At 44.5% G+C, this 18,144-nt stretch overlaps 7 protein-coding genes across 7 annotated transcripts in view; 5 read left to right on the top strand and 2 right to left on the bottom strand.

Annotated features, from left to right (window-relative positions):
* The window catches only part of LOC108146784 (formin-J), a 32,371-nt gene extending 26,736 nt beyond the window's left edge, over nt 1–5,635 (top strand). The window contains exons 7-11 of the mRNA XM_017272948.2: nt 566–916; nt 983–1,362; nt 1,782–2,349; nt 3,328–3,461; nt 3,531–5,635. Coding sequence (XP_017128437.1) covers nt 566–916; nt 983–1,362; nt 1,782–2,349; nt 3,328–3,461; nt 3,531–5,500 — 3,403 coding nt within the window. The 3' untranslated portion in view covers nt 5,501–5,635. The remainder of the gene's footprint in view (nt 1–565; nt 917–982; nt 1,363–1,781; nt 2,350–3,327; nt 3,462–3,530) is intronic.
* A 346-nt stretch (nt 5,636–5,981) lies between these two features.
* On the bottom strand, nt 5,982–8,031 carry LOC108146785 (protein male-specific lethal-3). Its single transcript, XM_017272949.2, has 6 exons — nt 7,838–8,031; nt 7,533–7,711; nt 6,906–7,469; nt 6,362–6,846; nt 6,221–6,305; nt 5,982–6,167 (listed from the first exon to the last, which is right to left on the bottom strand). Exons 1-6 carry the CDS (start codon nt 7,937–7,939, stop codon nt 6,050–6,052), a joined length of 1,533 nt encoding a protein of 510 aa, XP_017128438.1. The 5' UTR covers nt 7,940–8,031; the 3' UTR covers nt 5,982–6,049.
* A 551-nt stretch (nt 8,032–8,582) lies between these two features.
* LOC108146948 (Bardet-Biedl syndrome 1 protein homolog) lies at nt 8,583–11,662 on the top strand. Its single transcript, XM_017273203.2, has 3 exons — nt 8,583–9,076; nt 9,413–10,480; nt 11,107–11,662. Exons 1-3 carry the CDS (start codon nt 8,797–8,799, stop codon nt 11,574–11,576), a joined length of 1,818 nt encoding a protein of 605 aa, XP_017128692.1. The 5' UTR covers nt 8,583–8,796; the 3' UTR covers nt 11,577–11,662.
* LOC108146950 (acyl-CoA-binding protein-like) lies at nt 11,606–11,920 on the bottom strand. Its single transcript, XM_017273205.2, has one exon. The coding sequence runs from the start codon at nt 11,918–11,920 to the stop codon at nt 11,666–11,668; it is 255 nt and encodes an 84-aa protein (XP_017128694.1). The 3' UTR covers nt 11,606–11,665.
* A 614-nt stretch (nt 11,921–12,534) lies between these two features.
* LOC108146949 (acyl-CoA-binding protein) lies at nt 12,535–13,086 on the top strand. Its single transcript, XM_017273204.2, has 2 exons — nt 12,535–12,643; nt 12,709–13,086. The coding sequence occupies exons 1-2, from the start codon at nt 12,572–12,574 to the stop codon at nt 12,946–12,948; spliced, it is 312 nt and encodes a 103-aa protein (XP_017128693.1). The 5' UTR covers nt 12,535–12,571; the 3' UTR covers nt 12,949–13,086.
* A 1,398-nt stretch (nt 13,087–14,484) lies between these two features.
* Nucleotides 14,485–15,159, top strand: LOC108146933 (acyl-CoA-binding protein-like). The gene is made up of 3 exons (XM_017273182.1): nt 14,485–14,560; nt 14,635–14,673; nt 14,832–15,159. Exons 1-3 carry the CDS (start codon nt 14,486–14,488, stop codon nt 15,075–15,077), a joined length of 360 nt encoding a protein of 119 aa, XP_017128671.1. The 5' UTR covers nt 14,485; the 3' UTR covers nt 15,078–15,159.
* A 328-nt stretch (nt 15,160–15,487) lies between these two features.
* On the top strand, nt 15,488–17,397 carry LOC108146934 (acyl-CoA-binding protein homolog). Its single transcript, XM_017273183.2, has 3 exons — nt 15,488–15,584; nt 16,379–16,410; nt 17,023–17,397. Exons 2-3 carry the CDS (start codon nt 16,396–16,398, stop codon nt 17,269–17,271), a joined length of 264 nt encoding a protein of 87 aa, XP_017128672.1. The 5' UTR covers nt 15,488–15,584; nt 16,379–16,395; the 3' UTR covers nt 17,272–17,397.
* The last annotated feature ends 747 nt before the right edge of the window (nt 17,398–18,144 follow it).

The raw sequence follows: 18,144 nt of genomic DNA, 5'->3' as shown, positions 1-18,144 counted from the left end.
AAAAATATTGTTGATAATTAGATCCAATTAAAGTCGATTTTATTTTGAAAAAAAATATTATCCCAGTTACAATTTTATGCTAAGATCAATTTGAAAAGCAAGCAATCAATTTAAAATGATATTTAATACTCATGGTCTAGTTCAAAATGGTTTTAAATTAAAAACGCTGATCCATTAAATTATTAAGTTTATTTTAATTGAAATAAAAAGTTATTCTTTATTACAAATAGAATCTCAACAACAGTTCTAAAAGTTTGTCCATTTTAAAAGCACTAAAATTATATTAAATACTCGAGCTCTTCCACAAATAGGTTTTAATTTAAAAACATAGATCCAGTTATTTTATAATTTTATTTTAAAGATGTTTCTTTCCAAATATTTATTTAAAAAAATTCATTTTATATTAGAAATAAAATAGAATTGAATTTAAATTGAATATACAAACTACCTACTATGTAGATCGGGTTTTAATTTATTTCTATAAAGTCAAAAGAGAACTTAAATAATTTAATAGTAATATTTTAATTTTGGTAACCTATATAACTTTATTTCTTCTGTTTCCCAGCTACAAACTGCGCATTGAGAGCATGTTGCTCAAGGAGGAGTTCGCAGCGAATGTGGCCTATTTGGAGCCCTGCATAAACGCGATGCTCTATGCGGGCGACGAACTGCTGAATAACAAAACATTGCAGGAGGTCCTCTACATGGTCGTTGTGGCCGGAAACTTCCTCAACTCCGGCGGATATGCGGGAAATGCTGCAGGAGTAAAGCTTTCATCATTGCAAAAGCTTACAGATATCCGAGCAAACAAGCCAGGCATGAACCTCATCCATTTTGTTGCCCTTCAGGCGGAGAAACGTAATCCGGAGCTGCTGCAGTTTACCGGACAATTGAGCACCCTCGAAAGTGCCAGCAAGTAAGTCAATATTGGAAGTTCTTAAATAATTTCACTCTTATTCAAATCTTTTCTACTCCACCTCAGAACAACTTCAGAGCAGATCAACAATGAAATCAACACACTGGACGGCAGGATCCGTAGAATAGCCAGGCAGATCGAACAACCTGCCACGGATGCGGACATCAAGGAGCAAATGGCCGACTTCCTGCAGGCCGCCGAATCCGAGTTGGCCGTACTGCAAGCGGGCATGAAACAGGTGGAGTCCATGCGCCTCAAAATGTCCGAGTTCTTCTGCGACGATGCGGCCACCTTCCGGCTGGAGGAGTGCTTCAAGATCTTCCAGAATTTCTGTGATAAGTTCAAGCAGGCGGTCAAGGAGAACGAGCGTCGCCAGCAGCAGGAGCAGCAGGCCACGCTGAGGAGAAAGCAGCGGGAGGAGCAGCTGGCCCGCAGAGCCAGGCAGAGTAAGTGGCTCCAAGAAAAAAAAAGAAGGATTTTTTATATTAAGAGTAATCACAAACCCTAAACCCTTTTGTATTTGAATAAAATTAATTAACACTAAAAATTTAACAAATAATTTGACATAATAGTTAATATTATATGTCATTTATTTAAAATTAAACTGAACATATTATTGTAAAGATTTCATATTTCCAAGTTGAACATCTTATTATAAAGATCTTTAAATAAAAAAATAGTATTATGCACTTAAAATTTAATAATACATATTATGTTTTACATAGATTAAATCTCTCTTTATAAAAAGATCTTCTTCAAACTTAAGGGTACTTAAAATCAATTAAATTTTTACAATTCTTAAAACTTATATTAATTATAATATTTTATTTATCTAAGTTTCATAAACCTCTTGTTTAACTCACAGTTGGTCAGGCTGGCACTCCCGTGTCCGACTCGGAGCACTCCTTCCTGGGCGATGCCCTCTTCGATCCTCGAGCCAGTCCCGCGCTGAGTCGCAGGCACCTGGGATCCGGAGAGATCAGCAATGGTTTCATTCGCCTGGAACAGGACGGTGCCTCGCCGGACATCACACCCAACGGCAGTCTGAGGCGCCGGCGCAGTCGAGTTCTGGCCGAGGAGGATGACCTCATGGAGTTCTTGCGCAGCTCGACCGGAGGTCCGCACGATGGGCACAACAGCAGGGAGCGAAAGGCGGCCTACGGCAGCTTGGATCGCTCCTGGGCCCGTCGCGCCCGCTCAGGAAGTTCCAGCCGGAAGCGGCCCGACTTGCTCAACATCGACTTCGGCCTGGATCGCGAGCGGGCCAGCTCCCCGGCTCCGCTTCTCCAGCAGCAACAGCAACAGGCGCAGGAGCGCCTCCAATCTCCGTTGGCCAGTGCCGCTGGAACACCCACAACGGCAGCCAATACGCCCACGGGCAGTGGATCGACGATTGCGCAGACGCAGCCCGCCAACGAGGATGCGAAACCAAGGTAAGAGATTATTATAAAATAACAATTGATTAAGATTGAAATTATTGTGTTGTAACCCATCATCAAAATATCACAGCTTATTTTGCATCTTAGTACCAGCATTCACATTTTTCATTGAAAATTATGTATGCTTATATTTATTGAGTAAACATTTTTTTTTGCTTTGAGCTTTTGCGAACAAAAAAATAATATTTTTTATATAAAATGTCTTACCTCGTTAAACTCTTAGTTCAAATTCTGTATTTCGGCCATATAAGTGCTAATAATGGACTCTATATGGAATGTCATGCACCGTTGAATGCAATTATTTTGCATATCAATCTAAAATTATTTTTTTTTTTAAATTTTGAAAAAATTGTGATGTTTACCCCTTATAAAAATCGCAAAATTTTGCCAAAAATTTAATTTTTCGAAATCAACTTGAAAGTGATGGGGATCATTAGCTCAGATATTAAGTTGAACAAAACAGTCAAAATGTTTGTTGTATGTCTTCAATTGGATAAGTTACAGCCAAAAATCTTTTAAAATACGAGTATAAAGAGTAATAATTCTGGATTGAAAAAAAATGTCTTAATACTCTGCTCAGAAAATGTTGTATTTTAACCATAAAAATGGAAAAAGTGTGCTCTATAAGGAGAGACATACCCCGTTCAACTAGTAAATAAAATTCACAATCAAATGGCATTTCAACCTGGTGATTTTTTAGTTTTTTTTTCAAATTTTGCAAATATTTATGATGGAACAAACACAAAAATTGCCAAAAAATTGTATTCATCGAAATCATTCGATCATTCGGATGAGGATCGTTAGCTTAGGTCTAGGCAAACACTTAATCCTTTTGCTAAGGGTCTTGTTTTGATTAACTTACACTCAAAAAACATACCAACTATATTTAAGTATTTAAGCCAAAGTCATGATCCTGACTTGAATATTTTACTTACGTGCACCTTTTCAAACATGATGTGGTTGCTTTTCCAGGATATCCCGTGAGTGGCGCCAGAAGATCGAGACGTGGCTGCAGTCGAACGAGAGCGACGAGAAGCAGAACGAGGAGTACCGGCGGAAGCGTCGTCTGGTCAACGCCAATCGGCGATCGCTCGAAAACGAAACTGGTGAGATCCCCTTAAGAATTCATAATATCTATATCTATCCAAGCTATAACCCACCGATGCTGTCCACAGAAAACGAACGAAAACTGGACCCCTTGCCGGAGGAGAAGATCCTGCCTTCGACGACGACAGCAACGCCAACGAACACGCCCACGACCACTAATCCCACTAACAGGCCGGATCAGGATGCCGGCAGGTACCAGCGCGTCTACGCCGACTGGAAGCCCTCGAAGACGCTGGAGCAGACGGACGTAGTGGCCAACCTGCAGGCCATAGCCGATGCCCAGCCCCAGGAGACACTGCGTCAGTACCGCCGCCAGCGGTCGCAGGATCAGTCCGGTCCCATTGCCCTGCAGTCGATTGCCGAGGAGGATCGGCGCAAGTCGCTGATCCAGAAGCTGGGCGAACGGGACATTAGCAACGAGCGGCTGCAGATCTTCATAAGGAGATCCTCCAGCAGGGATCTCAATTCGGCCATAACGGAGGAGCAGCTGCTGCCGCCCAAGTCACCAAAGCCGCAGGTGTCCACGGACGACACCTTCGCCAGTCTGCTGAGCCACCACAAGAGCCAGAACGAGATGCAGTCCTCCAAGGCCAAGGACGTGGATGCGGATAACATAGAGACGCCGCCGGTCAGCCGTCGGGTGATTGCCACGCCCACGACAACAGTGGTCACGGTGAGCATGACGGACAAGCCGAAGGCAGTGGCGGAGGAGAAGATGGGCTCAGCGGAGCAGGATGCGCCGGGTCACTTCGATCGCCATGCCCTGGCGCGTCGCACGCGGCGCTACAAGAGGCCGACGGACTACAGCAGCGGCAACGAGGAGTTGCTGCCCACCAGCACACCGGAGCCGAAGGCCTCGCCCTCGAAGCAGGAGCAACCGCCGCCCGAGAAGTCCAAGCAGAAGGAGCGCACGATCAACAAGCTGGAGAAGGTGGGTCGTCACATCAGCTCCATCAACCAGGAGGATGTGCGCGAGGCCATCCGCAATCTGAAGTCGCCCACGGGCACGCCCGAGCGACCCTGGAGTCCGCCGCGAGAGCTCACGCCCTCCAAACTGAAGCTCACGGCCAGCGGCCACCACGAGCTCAACGACGAGGGCTTCGAAGAGACCCAGAGCCTGGTCTCGGACACCCCGTCCCACGGCAAGGGCGAGAGCACCAACTCCTCCTGCAACGAGGGCGTCAGCGAGACGCCTTCCCGCCAGCGTCCGCTGCAGAAGCAGAAGCCCACCACCACCTGCATCACGCAGATGGGCAGCCGTCTGGCCGATCGCCTGCAGCAGGCCAGGATCAGGGGTTCTGGCTCGGCCACCATCAAGTCACAAAGTTCACAAGCACAAGCACAAGCACCTGCCACCCAAACGGCGACGGTCAAGAGGAGCCTCTCCGCCAGCAGACCGCTGCGCATGCCCAATGGCCAGCCGTTGGTCAGTGCCGCTCCGCTGAGATCCGCCTCCGCAGTGAGACGCTCGCCGCAGGAGCAACAGGTTCTGGCGGGAGTCGAAAGAAGCAGCTCGAGGAACAGTCTGCGCTCGTCGCGATCCTCCATCAACAGTGGAGCCTCCACGCAAACGGTGGTGAGACGCCTGCCCGCCGTCCAGCGAGCAGGAGCCACCGTGTCCGTGGACTCGTCGCCCAGCAAGAGACCACTGGCTGCCCAGAATCTGCGACCCACGCCCGGACGCGGAGTGCCGGCCAGCAGGAGTAGCAGCAGTGGCTCCAGCGTGGGACCCAGTGTGATCCTGGTGCGCAGCAAGATGTCCAGTACCACGCCGAGAAGTAACATCAATGGCAGCACCAGCTTCAAGGAAAACCAGTCTCAATCCCAGTCCCAGCAGCAGCAGCAGCAGCAGCCGCAGTCTCAATCCCGGATGAGCGCCGCCCGCAGTGTGGTGCTGGTGAAGAACGCCCTGAACCAGCAGCAGCAGGCCAGGATGAGTGCCAATGCCAGTCCCCAGCAGCGGAGCACCAGCAGCAGCCGATCCGTGAGCAGCTTCATGCGACCCACGGCCAGCAGCGTGACGAAGCGCCAGAAGTGAGGGCGTCCAGTTCGGTCCTCGTCCAAGTTAACGTCCCTAGTTTACACAAGTTACAAACGCGAATGCATCCAAATCCAAGCCGTCCAAGCGACATTTTCGAATTTCTAAGCAGGATCTGAAAAACACACATAATTGTTACAGTTGCAATATTTTGAGAAGTTATACAAATCTTGAGAATTCCCTGCACATTCCAACTGAAGGTCCGCAAATCCTTAATACAAAAAGACAAAAATCTTTCAAACTCTTAAATGTATTTGAGCACAAACAAAAAAAAACACGAGACAAAAATACTAGCATGTACTACTCAACTAAAACTTAGGATAAGCGAAAAAAAAAAGAAAATGTTAAACTCGTATTTTCCATATTTAACATATAGTTGTAGGCATTATTCGATTATACGATCACGTTAGAAGACTTTTTTATAGAAGCGCGTTGTTTACAAAGTGTGTAGTTGAAGAAACCAAAACGACAATTACAAATCTTTAAAATAAAAGAACATAAGCTTTAATCTTCATAATAAATAAACTAGATAACTACGATCGACTAAAGCTAAGCGGCTATGCCGTCCAGGGAGTTCAACAGCTCGCGCTGCAGCTCGTCCTGGGGCAAAGCGGTGGGATTTACATAGTTTTCCTTGTCGAACCACTCCCTGTGGTTTTCCAAGTAGCTGCAAACGTAAATAATTAGATTGGGGATGGTCTGGAAAGGTCATACACTTACTTGATAAAGGAGTCGAGGTGGGGAAGTAGATCTTCCAGCTTCCTATTGCTAATTGGTGAGGCATTGAGGAACATGGGCATTTTTACTAAAAGAAGCAAGGATATTAATTGTAATGTAAGAAGGAAAAAATCTACGACCTACTCATCAGTCTAGCCAGATGGGGGGCGCCAAATACCATGGACTTCTCCGGCGGAGATTCCGCTGACAGAAGCCGCCAGTTGAATGTTTCGTTTAGAAAGCCGCGCATCTCCGGTGGCAATTTGTAGGCAGCCGTGTATGGCGATGAGCGATCGTAGGCCTGCGCCGTGTTCTTCCCGCTGCTGTTCACTATGTAGAGCAGGCACTTTTGCAGCTGCTTCTCGTACTCCTTGCCGCCGAGAATGCCGACATCGATCTGGCCGTTGGTCTGGCCCACGGGCGTACCATCCAGCGAGATCAGCTCCGTTTCGCCACCGGGATTGATGAAGTCATATGACTTGTTCAGTATCAAACTACAGTTGCGCATGTTGTCGTCCGTGAGGTAGTTGTGGATGTACTCCTTCTCCTCCTTGTACAGCAGATGATCGTCCAGGTGGAACTCGAAATAGATGCGCAGGCCATCCACCACCTCCTTCAGCATGCAGACGCTGTGAGACACAGACAGAGTTATTAGATTGTTAGGGGTATGATTAAATGGTCTCCTTACTTGGACATGACCCGATCGTATTCCCGCTCCATGCGCGCATTCCGGCTCTGCGTGTTCCTGGCCCGCGAGCTGTCCTGCTTAATGCCAATGGCCAGCTCCACGGCCCGCTGCTTGACGAAGTTCTCCATGATGGACACGATGGGCATGCGGGCGGGGAGGGCATGCTGTTTGCCCAGCTTCTTGACCATGTTCCGGTCGTACTCGATTAGCTCGCGCAGTCGCTCGCTGACGCGCATCATAATGCGATCCTCCTGGTGGACAAAGCGCTCGGCAGCGGGATCCATGATCTCATGGTGCTGGCTGGCCTCTGTGGGTCGTCCTCGAGGATTAGCCTTTGACCTGCCCTCGCCGGGGGCGGGCTTTTCCTTCCTGTTGCCACCGCTGTTGTCCCGCGAACGGTTGCCACCGGCTGAGCGATGTGTGGGCGCCATTTCCTGTTCCGCCGGTGGGTGTCCCGTGTCCAGTGGATCTGCCAATGGGTCTTCTACGTGGGCCCCCCGAGCGCCGCGCTTTTTCTTGGCCACCGGCTTGTCGGGCGTGCCCTTGTAGGAGTAGTCCCCCCTGCTGTGGGTTCAATAAAGTACTATTAATATATCCATGGCTTTATCTTTATTTAGGTTAACTTACATTTGCAGCTGGGCTGCCTCAGCCAATTCGCGCTGCAACTGGCGATTTTCCTCGGTGTCTTTCAGCAGCACTGTGGCGCGAACCGAGCGGTCGTACGAGGGCCGCCAGCCCTGGAAGTGGATCTTGTAGTCGTAATACCTCAATCCATATTCGTCGCGGCGCTCAAAGACGTTCAGAACCTGCAGGGAAACCCGGGTTAAAGCAAAATTTGCCGTGAAAACTTCGATTTTGACATTTGTTTGACGTTTCGGCGTGCGACTGTGTGGGTGTGTGTGTGCGTTGGCGAGTGTGTGCAATAGCGCTACCTTGCTGGTGTATAGAACTCGGGCCTTCGATTTATCCGGCTCGTAGCAGAGGACTATCTCGCCCTTGCGGAAAATCGGGATCTCGTCCTTCAACTCCGTCATCACTTGAGCAAAGAATAGGGTAAATAATTCACTTAAGACTAGTAAATATTAAAAATTCAACGCCGAGCGTCGCTAGTGGTGGATAAACATCGATGACGGCATCGATATAATTGATGTTTTCAAAGTATCGGTACTATCGATATTTGGCAGGGGTCATCGATGTTTATCTAAATTCTAAGTTCTTAAAATGACATAATTATATATAAAGAAAGCCATAAAATAGAGATTACAATAAGAAATCACTGCACAATTAAGTATTTTATTTGAATTAGGCATCAATCATAATTTTGGCCCCATTTAGAATTGCGGGCAGTGATTTAACCAAAGACTTTCCATTGTTATTGTTAGTTTATTTATAAATCTCCAAACAGATATTGACGTATTAAATTTTGTTTCAAACATCGATGAGACATTGATGTTTTCCGCCAAAATCATCGATCTACAATGTTATTATTCCGTGTGACCAGGTCGGGACAGGCAAATAAACCATCCGGCTTCGGAAATATACTAAAATCTTAATATTACAATAAAGATTTTAATGATTAAAATAGAAAAAAGAGATTGTATTTAATAAAACAAAACAAGAATGATAAAAGAACAATAATTCAATATTTTTGTTTCGGATTGCTTAAAACTAAATTTGAAAATTAGAAATTCTTTTATAAATTATATTTAAGTACAGTATTCCAATTATAATAATTTTCCTATAATTACTTTGTGAAAGGCAGGCCTATCAATATACCACGAATTAACGGTCATCCCGGTTGCTAAGGAAAAAAAAAACCAAAACAAAGGAATGTCCTGAATCACCTGTTCGTTTTCACACTACGCTGCCAAGTTTTCCGCAAGATCCTGCCATGGCCGGAGCCCCCAACTGGCTCCATGTGGACACGGAGGACGAGAGTCCTCGGCCGCAGCTCACCACCCTCTCCAGCTGCATGGCCCTGAGCGACGTGCAGTGCGACGGATATGTCCGGCTGCTGGCGGCGGACATTTCCCTGGACGACGCCGCCGAGGAGCCCAGTGCCACCCTAAAAGTGTTCAGGGGACTCAAGCTCAAGCAGGAGCAGCCGCTGCCGGGGATTCCCACGGCCATCGAGAGCCTCTACATCGACGAGTCGGAACCCAAGACGCCGGGTAAGCTTTGTCAGGGGACTTAGCGTGACACACCTTCCTGCAAAGCAAATAGATTCATATTTTCTTGCTTTAAATATTGTACACAGTTTTTTTTTTTGTTTACGAGTTGCTCACTTTTCACATTTTCACCAATAGAAATATATAGAAGGAATAATTGTCTGCCTATTTAATACCATTAAAATGCTTATTTAAATGAAGTATATAATCATTATATTATTTATTATATATATTGTGAAATTGGCTCACAGCATAGTTCTTCCATTTATGAGTTTCGCCCTAAGAAAACCCTAATTCATATTAAACGTAGTTTGACTTTATGTAAACTCATATTTCCAGTAATTGCCGTGGCCATCGCCGAGTCCGTACTCTTTTACCGCCACCTGAAGCCGTACTTCAAGTACACAATTCCCGCCCAGGAATCAGAGGATCTCGAACTGGAGGTGTGGCGCAAGTTGCCGGTAATGAAAACGGACACCCATCCCGGCCTGCTGGACTCGCTGCGGAAGATTGACCACTCCAAGCTGTCGCGGAAGTCGCAGCGCCTGCTGCAGATGGGCGAGGAGGAGCGGGAGGCCTTCATCACCACCCACAAGGACTCGCCGGTGGGTCGAGTGGGCAGTATAGTGGCCATGTGCTGCCTGAAGCGCATCTCCAGCGACTCCAATCCGCCCTCCCACTTGGTACTGGCCACGGACAGCGGCCATGTCCTGATCCTGGAGCCGCAGGGCTTTAATCTGGTATTCAAGGGCAGAACCTGCGAGGATGAGACCGCCGTGCCGAGCCTGATCTCGGTGCAGGGAACCTATGAGACGGACTTCTGCATCGTGGTGGCTACAAGGAACGGCGGTGTGTACCTCCTGCGAAAGACCCAATCCGAGGGACAGGAGATTTTCAAGCTGGGCACCCCACTGACGGGACTGCTGCTCCTGCCCATCGATCAGACCATCATCGCCTCCACAATGGACAATCGCTATCTGTGCTACTCGAAGCGGGGCAAGCTGCTGTATCAGGTGCAACTGGCCGATCTGCCCGTCTGCCTCCTGCCACTGCCCATGACCCACTTGGGACTCACCCTGGTGGCCATCGCCCTCAGGGGGGGCGTGGTCAAGTTCTATTTGCAGCGGTATCTGGTCGATGAGTTTACCCTGGACGAGACAGTGGATGCCATGCTGTACGGTCGCATGGGCATGGAGGATCACGTTCTCACACTCGTCACCCAATCCGGCGGAATTGTGGTGAAGATCCTGAGAAGGGTGTCCCGATTTGAACCCAAGCCCGGAGAGCTGGGGAACAAGCGATCGGTCAGCGACCAGAAGTCCATCGTAGATGCCTCTATTTTGGACAAACCCAAGAAGAGCTCCATCTTTGTGGAGCAAGCAGCAAGGGAGAAGCAACAGGCCAAATGTAAGTGTAGCTTATTTATATATGTAGCTGTTAAATATTTTAATTTATTTTGATCACAAATATTAATTTTAATATTTGTCCAGTTTTTTTCATAGATTACTCATTCAACGGAAATGGAATTCCTAAAAATCCCACTTAAATATAAACCATTAATGTTGTGATTGATTTGAGGTGGCGTGTTATTCCATAAGATTATAGATTACACGTTAAATTGATAGCGGTTGGAATACCCAATAATTTTGATTAATAATTGATTTAGACTTATAAAAAAACCGAAATCGAAAGCCTCATTAGTAATCTATCTAAAAGGATACATTTATTTTTAAACTGCCAAAAAACGTACTAATTTTGACATACGACAATTTTATTTTAATTGAATCCATATCAAACTTAACTATAATGCATTTAAATCAAATAGATCCCATTTTAAATCTTATATTATGCACATTAGCTTACATATTTTAATATTAAATCTTATTAAGTGCATTGTATTTAATATAATGATTTTATATTTAATTTAAATGTACAATTTTGAATTCAATAGCAATTTAATTATTTTAACTAAAGCATTTTCTATCAGTTTGGCGGTGTTTTATATAATTGCCCAATTTTATTCTCACTTTCAGCAACCTATGGCAGCTTTCAGGTGGAGCTCTGGCGACTTCGCCACTCGGCAGCCCGTGCGACCATCGACGCCATCAACTCCTCGGAGACGACGATATCCGGGGACCTGACCCACGCCCCCGTGAAACTATCCGCCGAGGTGTGCGGCAGTGGACCCGCATTCCGCCTCTACCTCACCGTCCAGAACCTGTCCACCTTCAAGATGGCCTCGAATCTGGTGGTTCTGCTGCACGCGGACCGACGACACTACACGATTCTGCAGTCGATGGCCCGCTTGCCCAGTGTTTTGCCAGGAGTTCCGCTGCGAGTGGACTTCGAGGTGGTGGCCGTGCTGGATGCCATGGACAAACTGCCACCGCCCAGCCTCAGCCCGGACAACTCGCAGATTCGCGTGATGCTGATGAAGTCTGGCCAGGCCAAGCCACTCATTGCTGCCGCCGTTGCAATGCCCCAATCCGAGGCAGCCTTTTAGGTATATATACTATGCAAAACGATATATGATTGTCATGATAAGATTTCGAGTTTATTTGGCAGATGGAGAGTAGTCCGTAGGTTGGAACCTTAGGCGTATTTGGGGGCGTACTTCTCGTACACCTTGATGTAGGCCTCCTTGGCCGCCTCCTTCGACAGACCCTTGTGGGCGCTCCAGGCCTCGTACATGGCCTTCTTCTTGAGATCCAGAATGCCGGGCTTGTCGATGTTCACGTCGCCAACGGTGGACTGCTTGAACAGGCCATAAAACTCCAGGAACTCCGAGTCGGTGGGCTTCTTGGAGAACTTCTTGGCGAGTTCGGCGGCTTCCTCAAAACTGACCATCTTGCTGGATTTACGATTGATGCTTAGTGAAGTCACTCCCCGTCAACAACTGGCTTTTATAGACCCCCATTTAGTTGATATTAAGAAATTTTAATTAATTTGAATACGGGCAGGTGCATTGCCCAATTTTATATCTACATTTGGGGACCTGAACCTGAAACCGAATTTAATTAATATTTTCCATGGCACTTTAAAGGTAGATACTACTATCTGCTGGGCACTATTCTTAGTACCACAGAGATCGTGCGACTTCACCATGATAACACATGTGATAGGAACTGACTCACGTGAATTAGGTGTAAAAGCAGTGTCGATGACTGTTGGCTAGCCTTTAATTAAGTTATTTTGGGCTGTTGGCTATCCAGATTTTAGTATATCATTCGCTTCGGGGCTCGACCTAATCAATCAATCAGATAGTGGGCACATAGTGTTTGTGCATAGTATATGGCCGATTCAATTTTTGGCAAGTGCAAGTGGGCTGATAAACTGCCGTCTGACTAATTATATATTTCAGTGCCCCTAAGAGGAACTCTCACTTTTCATGATTACCCGGAATATATACTTTTACGATTAGGCCAAGTGGCAACTACAATTGCAGTGGGGGCCAGATAAGATTAGCGAAAGGTGTGAGCCATGTTTGCCAATATATAAATGGTGTTCACGACCAAGTCCGCACAGATTGTTTTTGTTTACCGAAACCGACTAGCTGCCAACATGCCCACCGTAAGTTTTAAGCTACTGCTAAAGCCTTTCAATTGTCTAACAATTTCCCTTTTGCAAACCTTAAGTTTGAGGAGATCGTCGAGAAGGCCAAGAGCTTCAAGAACCTGCCCACCAAGGAGGAGTTCCTCGAGTTCTACGGCTACTACAAGCAGGCCACCGTCGGCGACTGCAACATCGATGAGCCGGAGGACGAGGAGAAGAAGGCCCGCTACAATGCCTGGAAGAGCAAGGCCGGTCTGACCGCCGACGATGCCAAGGCCTACTACATCGAGGTCTACAAGAAGTACGCTCCCCAGTACGAATAAGCGGTGCACTTTCATCTCCATCTGAGAACCCCTAGACTTAGACCCCTTCCTGTGACCCTTCTAGCGATGCATGTGGTTAGTTGTTGTAACTCTGTGTATTTATTGTAAATTTATAATAAACCAAACACCTATGCATTTAACATAAACAAAGCCTCTATCAGTGCCGAACTTTCCACTCAAGTTGCCGAATGCGATCATGCGACCCACTCCCCACCTATCTTAATCTGATTGGGAGCTATTAGCCCTGATATGTTCTGCAATTTAGAAGTATAATTAAAGAAAATATATATCTTTAATCGAAGTGGTTTGGCAAACATGCGATTGTTAATAAAAAAAAGAGTAATTAATTTTTGTTAGATTTCTTTCTAATGACAAACTTTTTTATATAACACAATTATTACCTGATCTTATTATTTTATTGCTCTGTGTGAAGTTAACGGAGCAGCTCGATCAACTCTTAACTTATTTCCTTTCTGCTTATTAAATTTCTAAGGACGGTCGGAAAATCTATTTTTGTCGACTTCTCCAACGATCTGGTTATCATAAGAAGGCTATGCATCCATTTCGTGTGTCTCAAATTTACCAAAGACTTAAACGTCTAAATCAAAAAATCACTAGAACTAAAAATCTATAAATTAAATTTTTTTATTGCTGTTCTTCGAAATGTCTCACTATTTTTTTTTTTAAGTTAATCATAAAGAAGACTTTGTTCTACTATGATTCAACGAATTGAATAAATATTATCAAGATGTAGGTAAAGTTAATAATTCCGGTCAAGTGAAAACCAAATTACCAAAAACCAAATTAAATACATGTAAAAAAGTATATTTTTTTATATTTTGGCATTTAAACATATTTTTTTTTAATTAAACAAACAATGTTTTTTTAAAGCAATATTTTGCTTTGGAAAAAATTAAGAATTATTTACACGCTTTCTACAAAAATATTTTACAAAACTTTAACAAAATTAAAGCAATCTTTTAGGAGACACGCTTATAACTGTTATTAAGTAACGTGCGTATTTGTAGCGCTCAGTAAACTTAACTTACTTTGTAGCAATACTGCATAAGATTTCCGAAAATACGTGGTCAAATTAATTATTTAATAGCCAAAATGTATGTTGTTATTTAGTAAGCTTACATATATTTGCAGTATATGTTTGTAATCAGCTGATGCTGACAAAGAAGCCACGTATATACGTACACTAATAGATTTATGCCACGTAATAATATATTAGATTAATATGTCGTTTATAACGGGAGCCGAGAAATTCGTCATTATTTATGGGTAACCATAAAAGTTTTCCAGCCCAAAGTCGAATTCGCAGGTGAATCCAACTGTGCCCTTGGATTCTAAAACATGTTTCTTTGGTGCAATAAACGATAAGTGTATCCGGGGGCTATCTTCAATATCGCTACCTTTGACAATGTCGCACGCTTGTAGTTCGGCAACGAAATTGGCGAAATAAAGATATCGATATCTGCTGATTATCAGCAAAATGGGAATATTTTACTTGGACCAATAAACCAGCAGAAATATGAAAGAGTTTCAAAGCTATATAAGCGCGCCTAAAAGGCCTAGAAGTATTCAATCGTCTTTGCCTTTTTCAGTGGTAAGCACACATTAGCAAAGAATCCTTGTAGTTAAACTACATTTAATTCTGTACTATTTTGTTTCCTACATCAGCATTACCAACAAGAATCCAATTTTGACAACATGGTCTCCGTAAGTATTCTGCACTTTGGATATAGTGTTAAATTGCTGAAAGACTGTCAAACTCAATTTTTGAGTTGGAATAAAAAGATTTTAAAGTGTCACATCAGTCTTAAAGTAATGATTTTGGAGAGTAATTTAATTATCTTAAATTTCCCATTGCCAAACAGTTCGAAGAAGCCTCTGAACTCGCCAAGAAGTTCACCAAGAAGCCCACCGATGCCGAGTTCCTGGAGTTCTACGGCCTCTTCAAGCAGGCCACCGTTGGCGATGTGAACATCGAGAAGCCCGGCGTTCTGAGTCTGAAGGAGAAGGCCAAGTACGAGGCCTGGAGCTCCAACAAGGGTCTGTCCAAGGAGGCCGCCAAGGAGGCCTACGTGAAGGTGTACGAGAAGTACGCCCCCATTTACGCCTAAACTGGTTCCCGTTTCCGGGCACCCCATTTCACCTGCCATCACCATGTTGAACAATAAAGATTATCCGAGATAACAGCAATAATCAAGTGTTTGTCCGGCTTAGCGGGATTTTATTGGAGCTTTTCGTGCAATAAGGCCCATTTCCCTCCACCACTCCTGATCCTAATATCTCCCAAGTTTTTGCGATAGGAGGTGTCCGCTCGAACTTCGATCCGAACACGATTACGTGGCTTCGCTTCGATTTGGTTTGGTTGCCTATCAGGGAATCGGTACTGCTATCAGTGCGGTCTGCATTATCACCACCGCGATTGCCTAACCCACTCGAACGAAAGCTCCCCGAGATCCACCGAGAATTTCGCCGGAGCTTCGCCACACTCTCTCCATAATTCTCGCCAGTGGAGAGCTTTCTCGTTGAGGGCGATCGCGCGTCATGGAAAGACTTAAATTGAAAGTCACCGCCAGATTGGAATTCAGACAGTGTTTAGTTCTGCGACAGCCAACACAAAAGTAAGTGCCCAATTTAAGTTGCCCGCGGTCTGCATTCAATTGTCCCAAAAGCCCTCACCACCTATCAGTGGCAACTAATTGTAGTTGTGACACGAAAAGTTCAAAATTAGATAGTGTAAGGTGTGTGAATTTTGGGTACCTGCACCTAGGGAAATTCACAAACCAATAAGGCACTGAGCAAAACAAGTGTTCCTTGTGACAATCATTCTAAAGCGAATATTCTGGAATATACTATACAGAGCTTGGTTTGTTTTGAGTCACTTTGACCTTTTGATGTTTGTCGCTTGCTATTTTATAAGCTAATAAATTAAATAAAAGTTTACAAATGGCAAATACAATTCTAGATTGCAAGCTTTTGTAACCATATTTGGCAAGTATTTTGCTCAGTGCTCGACACGTACCAAGCCCACGCCCGAATCCATATTGGTCAAAATTGGCCGGCCAAAAAGCGGCCGTTAACGGTTTGTCCGCTCCCTTTCAAAAATCTCGACCCAGAGACAAATATTTGCGTCTTCTGCTTCCGCAGCATAATTTCCAAATTCTATCCAAATTATGTATTTCTGCTGGGTGAAAGTCGGACATGCGTGTGGCCCAACAAACACCCATTAGCAAAACACCCATTAGTTCTTTTGAGATCACCAGATGGGGGGCCAAAGTTCAGTTATGTTCCACCTGGCTCTGTTTGGCACACGCCAGCCTCCTCATTCGGAACTGGTTTTAGTTATTATGACATAAAACCAAGCACTTTATAAAGAAGACTAATTTAACTTTTTTTACAATTCCACTTCTTGCAGATAAAATCTAACCCAGAATGTCCCTCTCCGAGGTAAGTACTTCCACCGAAAGATTGTGCACTGATCGCAGCAGTGTACTAAATTTAGGGCGGCACTGAGCGATAAGCCGGCTGCTAATCACCTGTTCGATTGCCCCACACTCAGAAAAAATATATTTTAAATGAAAAGCATTTAATTATAGTTAATGCTTAAAAAGCTGTAATACATAGAACAACTATAGAAATATAAACTGATTTTGCTTAGGGAATTTCTTATTTCTTTCTTTTTCTTATTGACTCTTTCCACTATAAAACTGGTTAAAATTACAGGCATTAAAATTACCTTTTACCTAACAAAACTGATTTTAACAATAGCAATATTTTTTAATATATATACATTCTGGTAAAAACTGCAATCAAGTAAAGATTTTGATTATTATATTCCAAAACTCTTTACTATGAGCTAAGTATATTTAAAGTTTGTAGGGGTACTTAAACAAATCGTTTCGTTTTATATAAAGCAAAAATGACGTAACATAAAGTAAACATATACAGATTTACGAAAATATTTCTATAAAAAATTAACAGCACGGTTTTTTTTACGGACCCTATTTAAAAACCCTCCCTTTTTGGTTGTTAAGTAACATGTCCCCTTCTTTCACCCAGCAATTCAACGCCGCCGCCGAGAAGGTGAAGACCCTGACCAAGCGTCCCAGTGACGAGGAGTTCCTGGAGCTGTACGCCCTGTTCAAGCAGGCCAGCGTGGGCGACAACGATACCGCCAAGCCTGGACTCCTGGACCTGAAGGGCAAGGCCAAGTGGGAGGCCTGGAACAAGCAGAAGGGCAAGAGCAGCGAGGCCGCCCAGCAGGAGTACGTCACCTTCGTGGCCGGTCTGGTGGCCAAGTACGCTTAAGGGCATTCAAGCCATTAAACCACCCAACCAACCACCAATTAGCGATCTTAACTCAGCTAGAGACTATACACCTATAATGTTACCTTTAATGCGGAATAAACTTTGTATGTTAATTTTGTACTAAAATATGTGTTGACCCCATGCATTCGCTTAGCCTGGCGCTATTTACCTGGTAAATAGAGGAAGTGGCTGGGGAGCTGCATCGCTTTTTTCCTGTACTTTGGACCAAGAACTGGCGCTTGTTAGCGGCGCATCGTTAATGGATCTTCGAGTGTGTGTTTGCCCAAAACGCAAACCGGGTTTATTGTCGGGCGGAAGATATCCCAAACCGACGACCTTGAGGCTCCCATCGAAATCCGCTTAGGACGTAATAGAAGATTGACGAAAAGCTCACGATAATTAGACACGATTTCCCGATTTAAGTGTCATTTTTATTAAATGCTTCCGCAACATTGGTTGCAACATTTTAAATGCAGTCGCAACATCAACATGTTGCTAGTTGCTGAGCCGCGCAACAGGTGAAGCAGAAGAAGAAGCAGACACACAGTGAGAGAGAGAAGAGAAGAGCAACAAAAATGCCGCCAGAGTTTTTTGTTTATGAATGAAAAGCGCAAAGGCAAAACAGCGATAAACGGGTGTGGGCAAAAAGAGCAACAAACTAGGGTAATTTTGGGGGATCGGTAAACAGATACCCTACAAATTGTATCTTAAGCTGGTTTTAAGATACCTTACTGAAAAACCAACTAACCAACGTTAATTTATCCAAGATTAACGTATGTAGTAAAAAGATACAACAAAAATGATTGAGAATGTTATATTTTCCAAAACGTTTTTTGAATATTCTTTTAACTCAGGATATAAGTCTGGTCAAGA

The sequence above is a fragment of the Drosophila elegans genome, unplaced genomic scaffold (genome assembly GCF_018152505.1).
Source record: "Drosophila elegans isolate 14027-0461.03 unplaced genomic scaffold, ASM1815250v1 contig_208, whole genome shotgun sequence".
Lineage (NCBI taxonomy): Eukaryota > Metazoa > Arthropoda > Insecta > Diptera > Drosophilidae > Drosophila > Drosophila elegans.
This window is presented reverse-complemented; position numbering and strand designations above follow the sequence as displayed.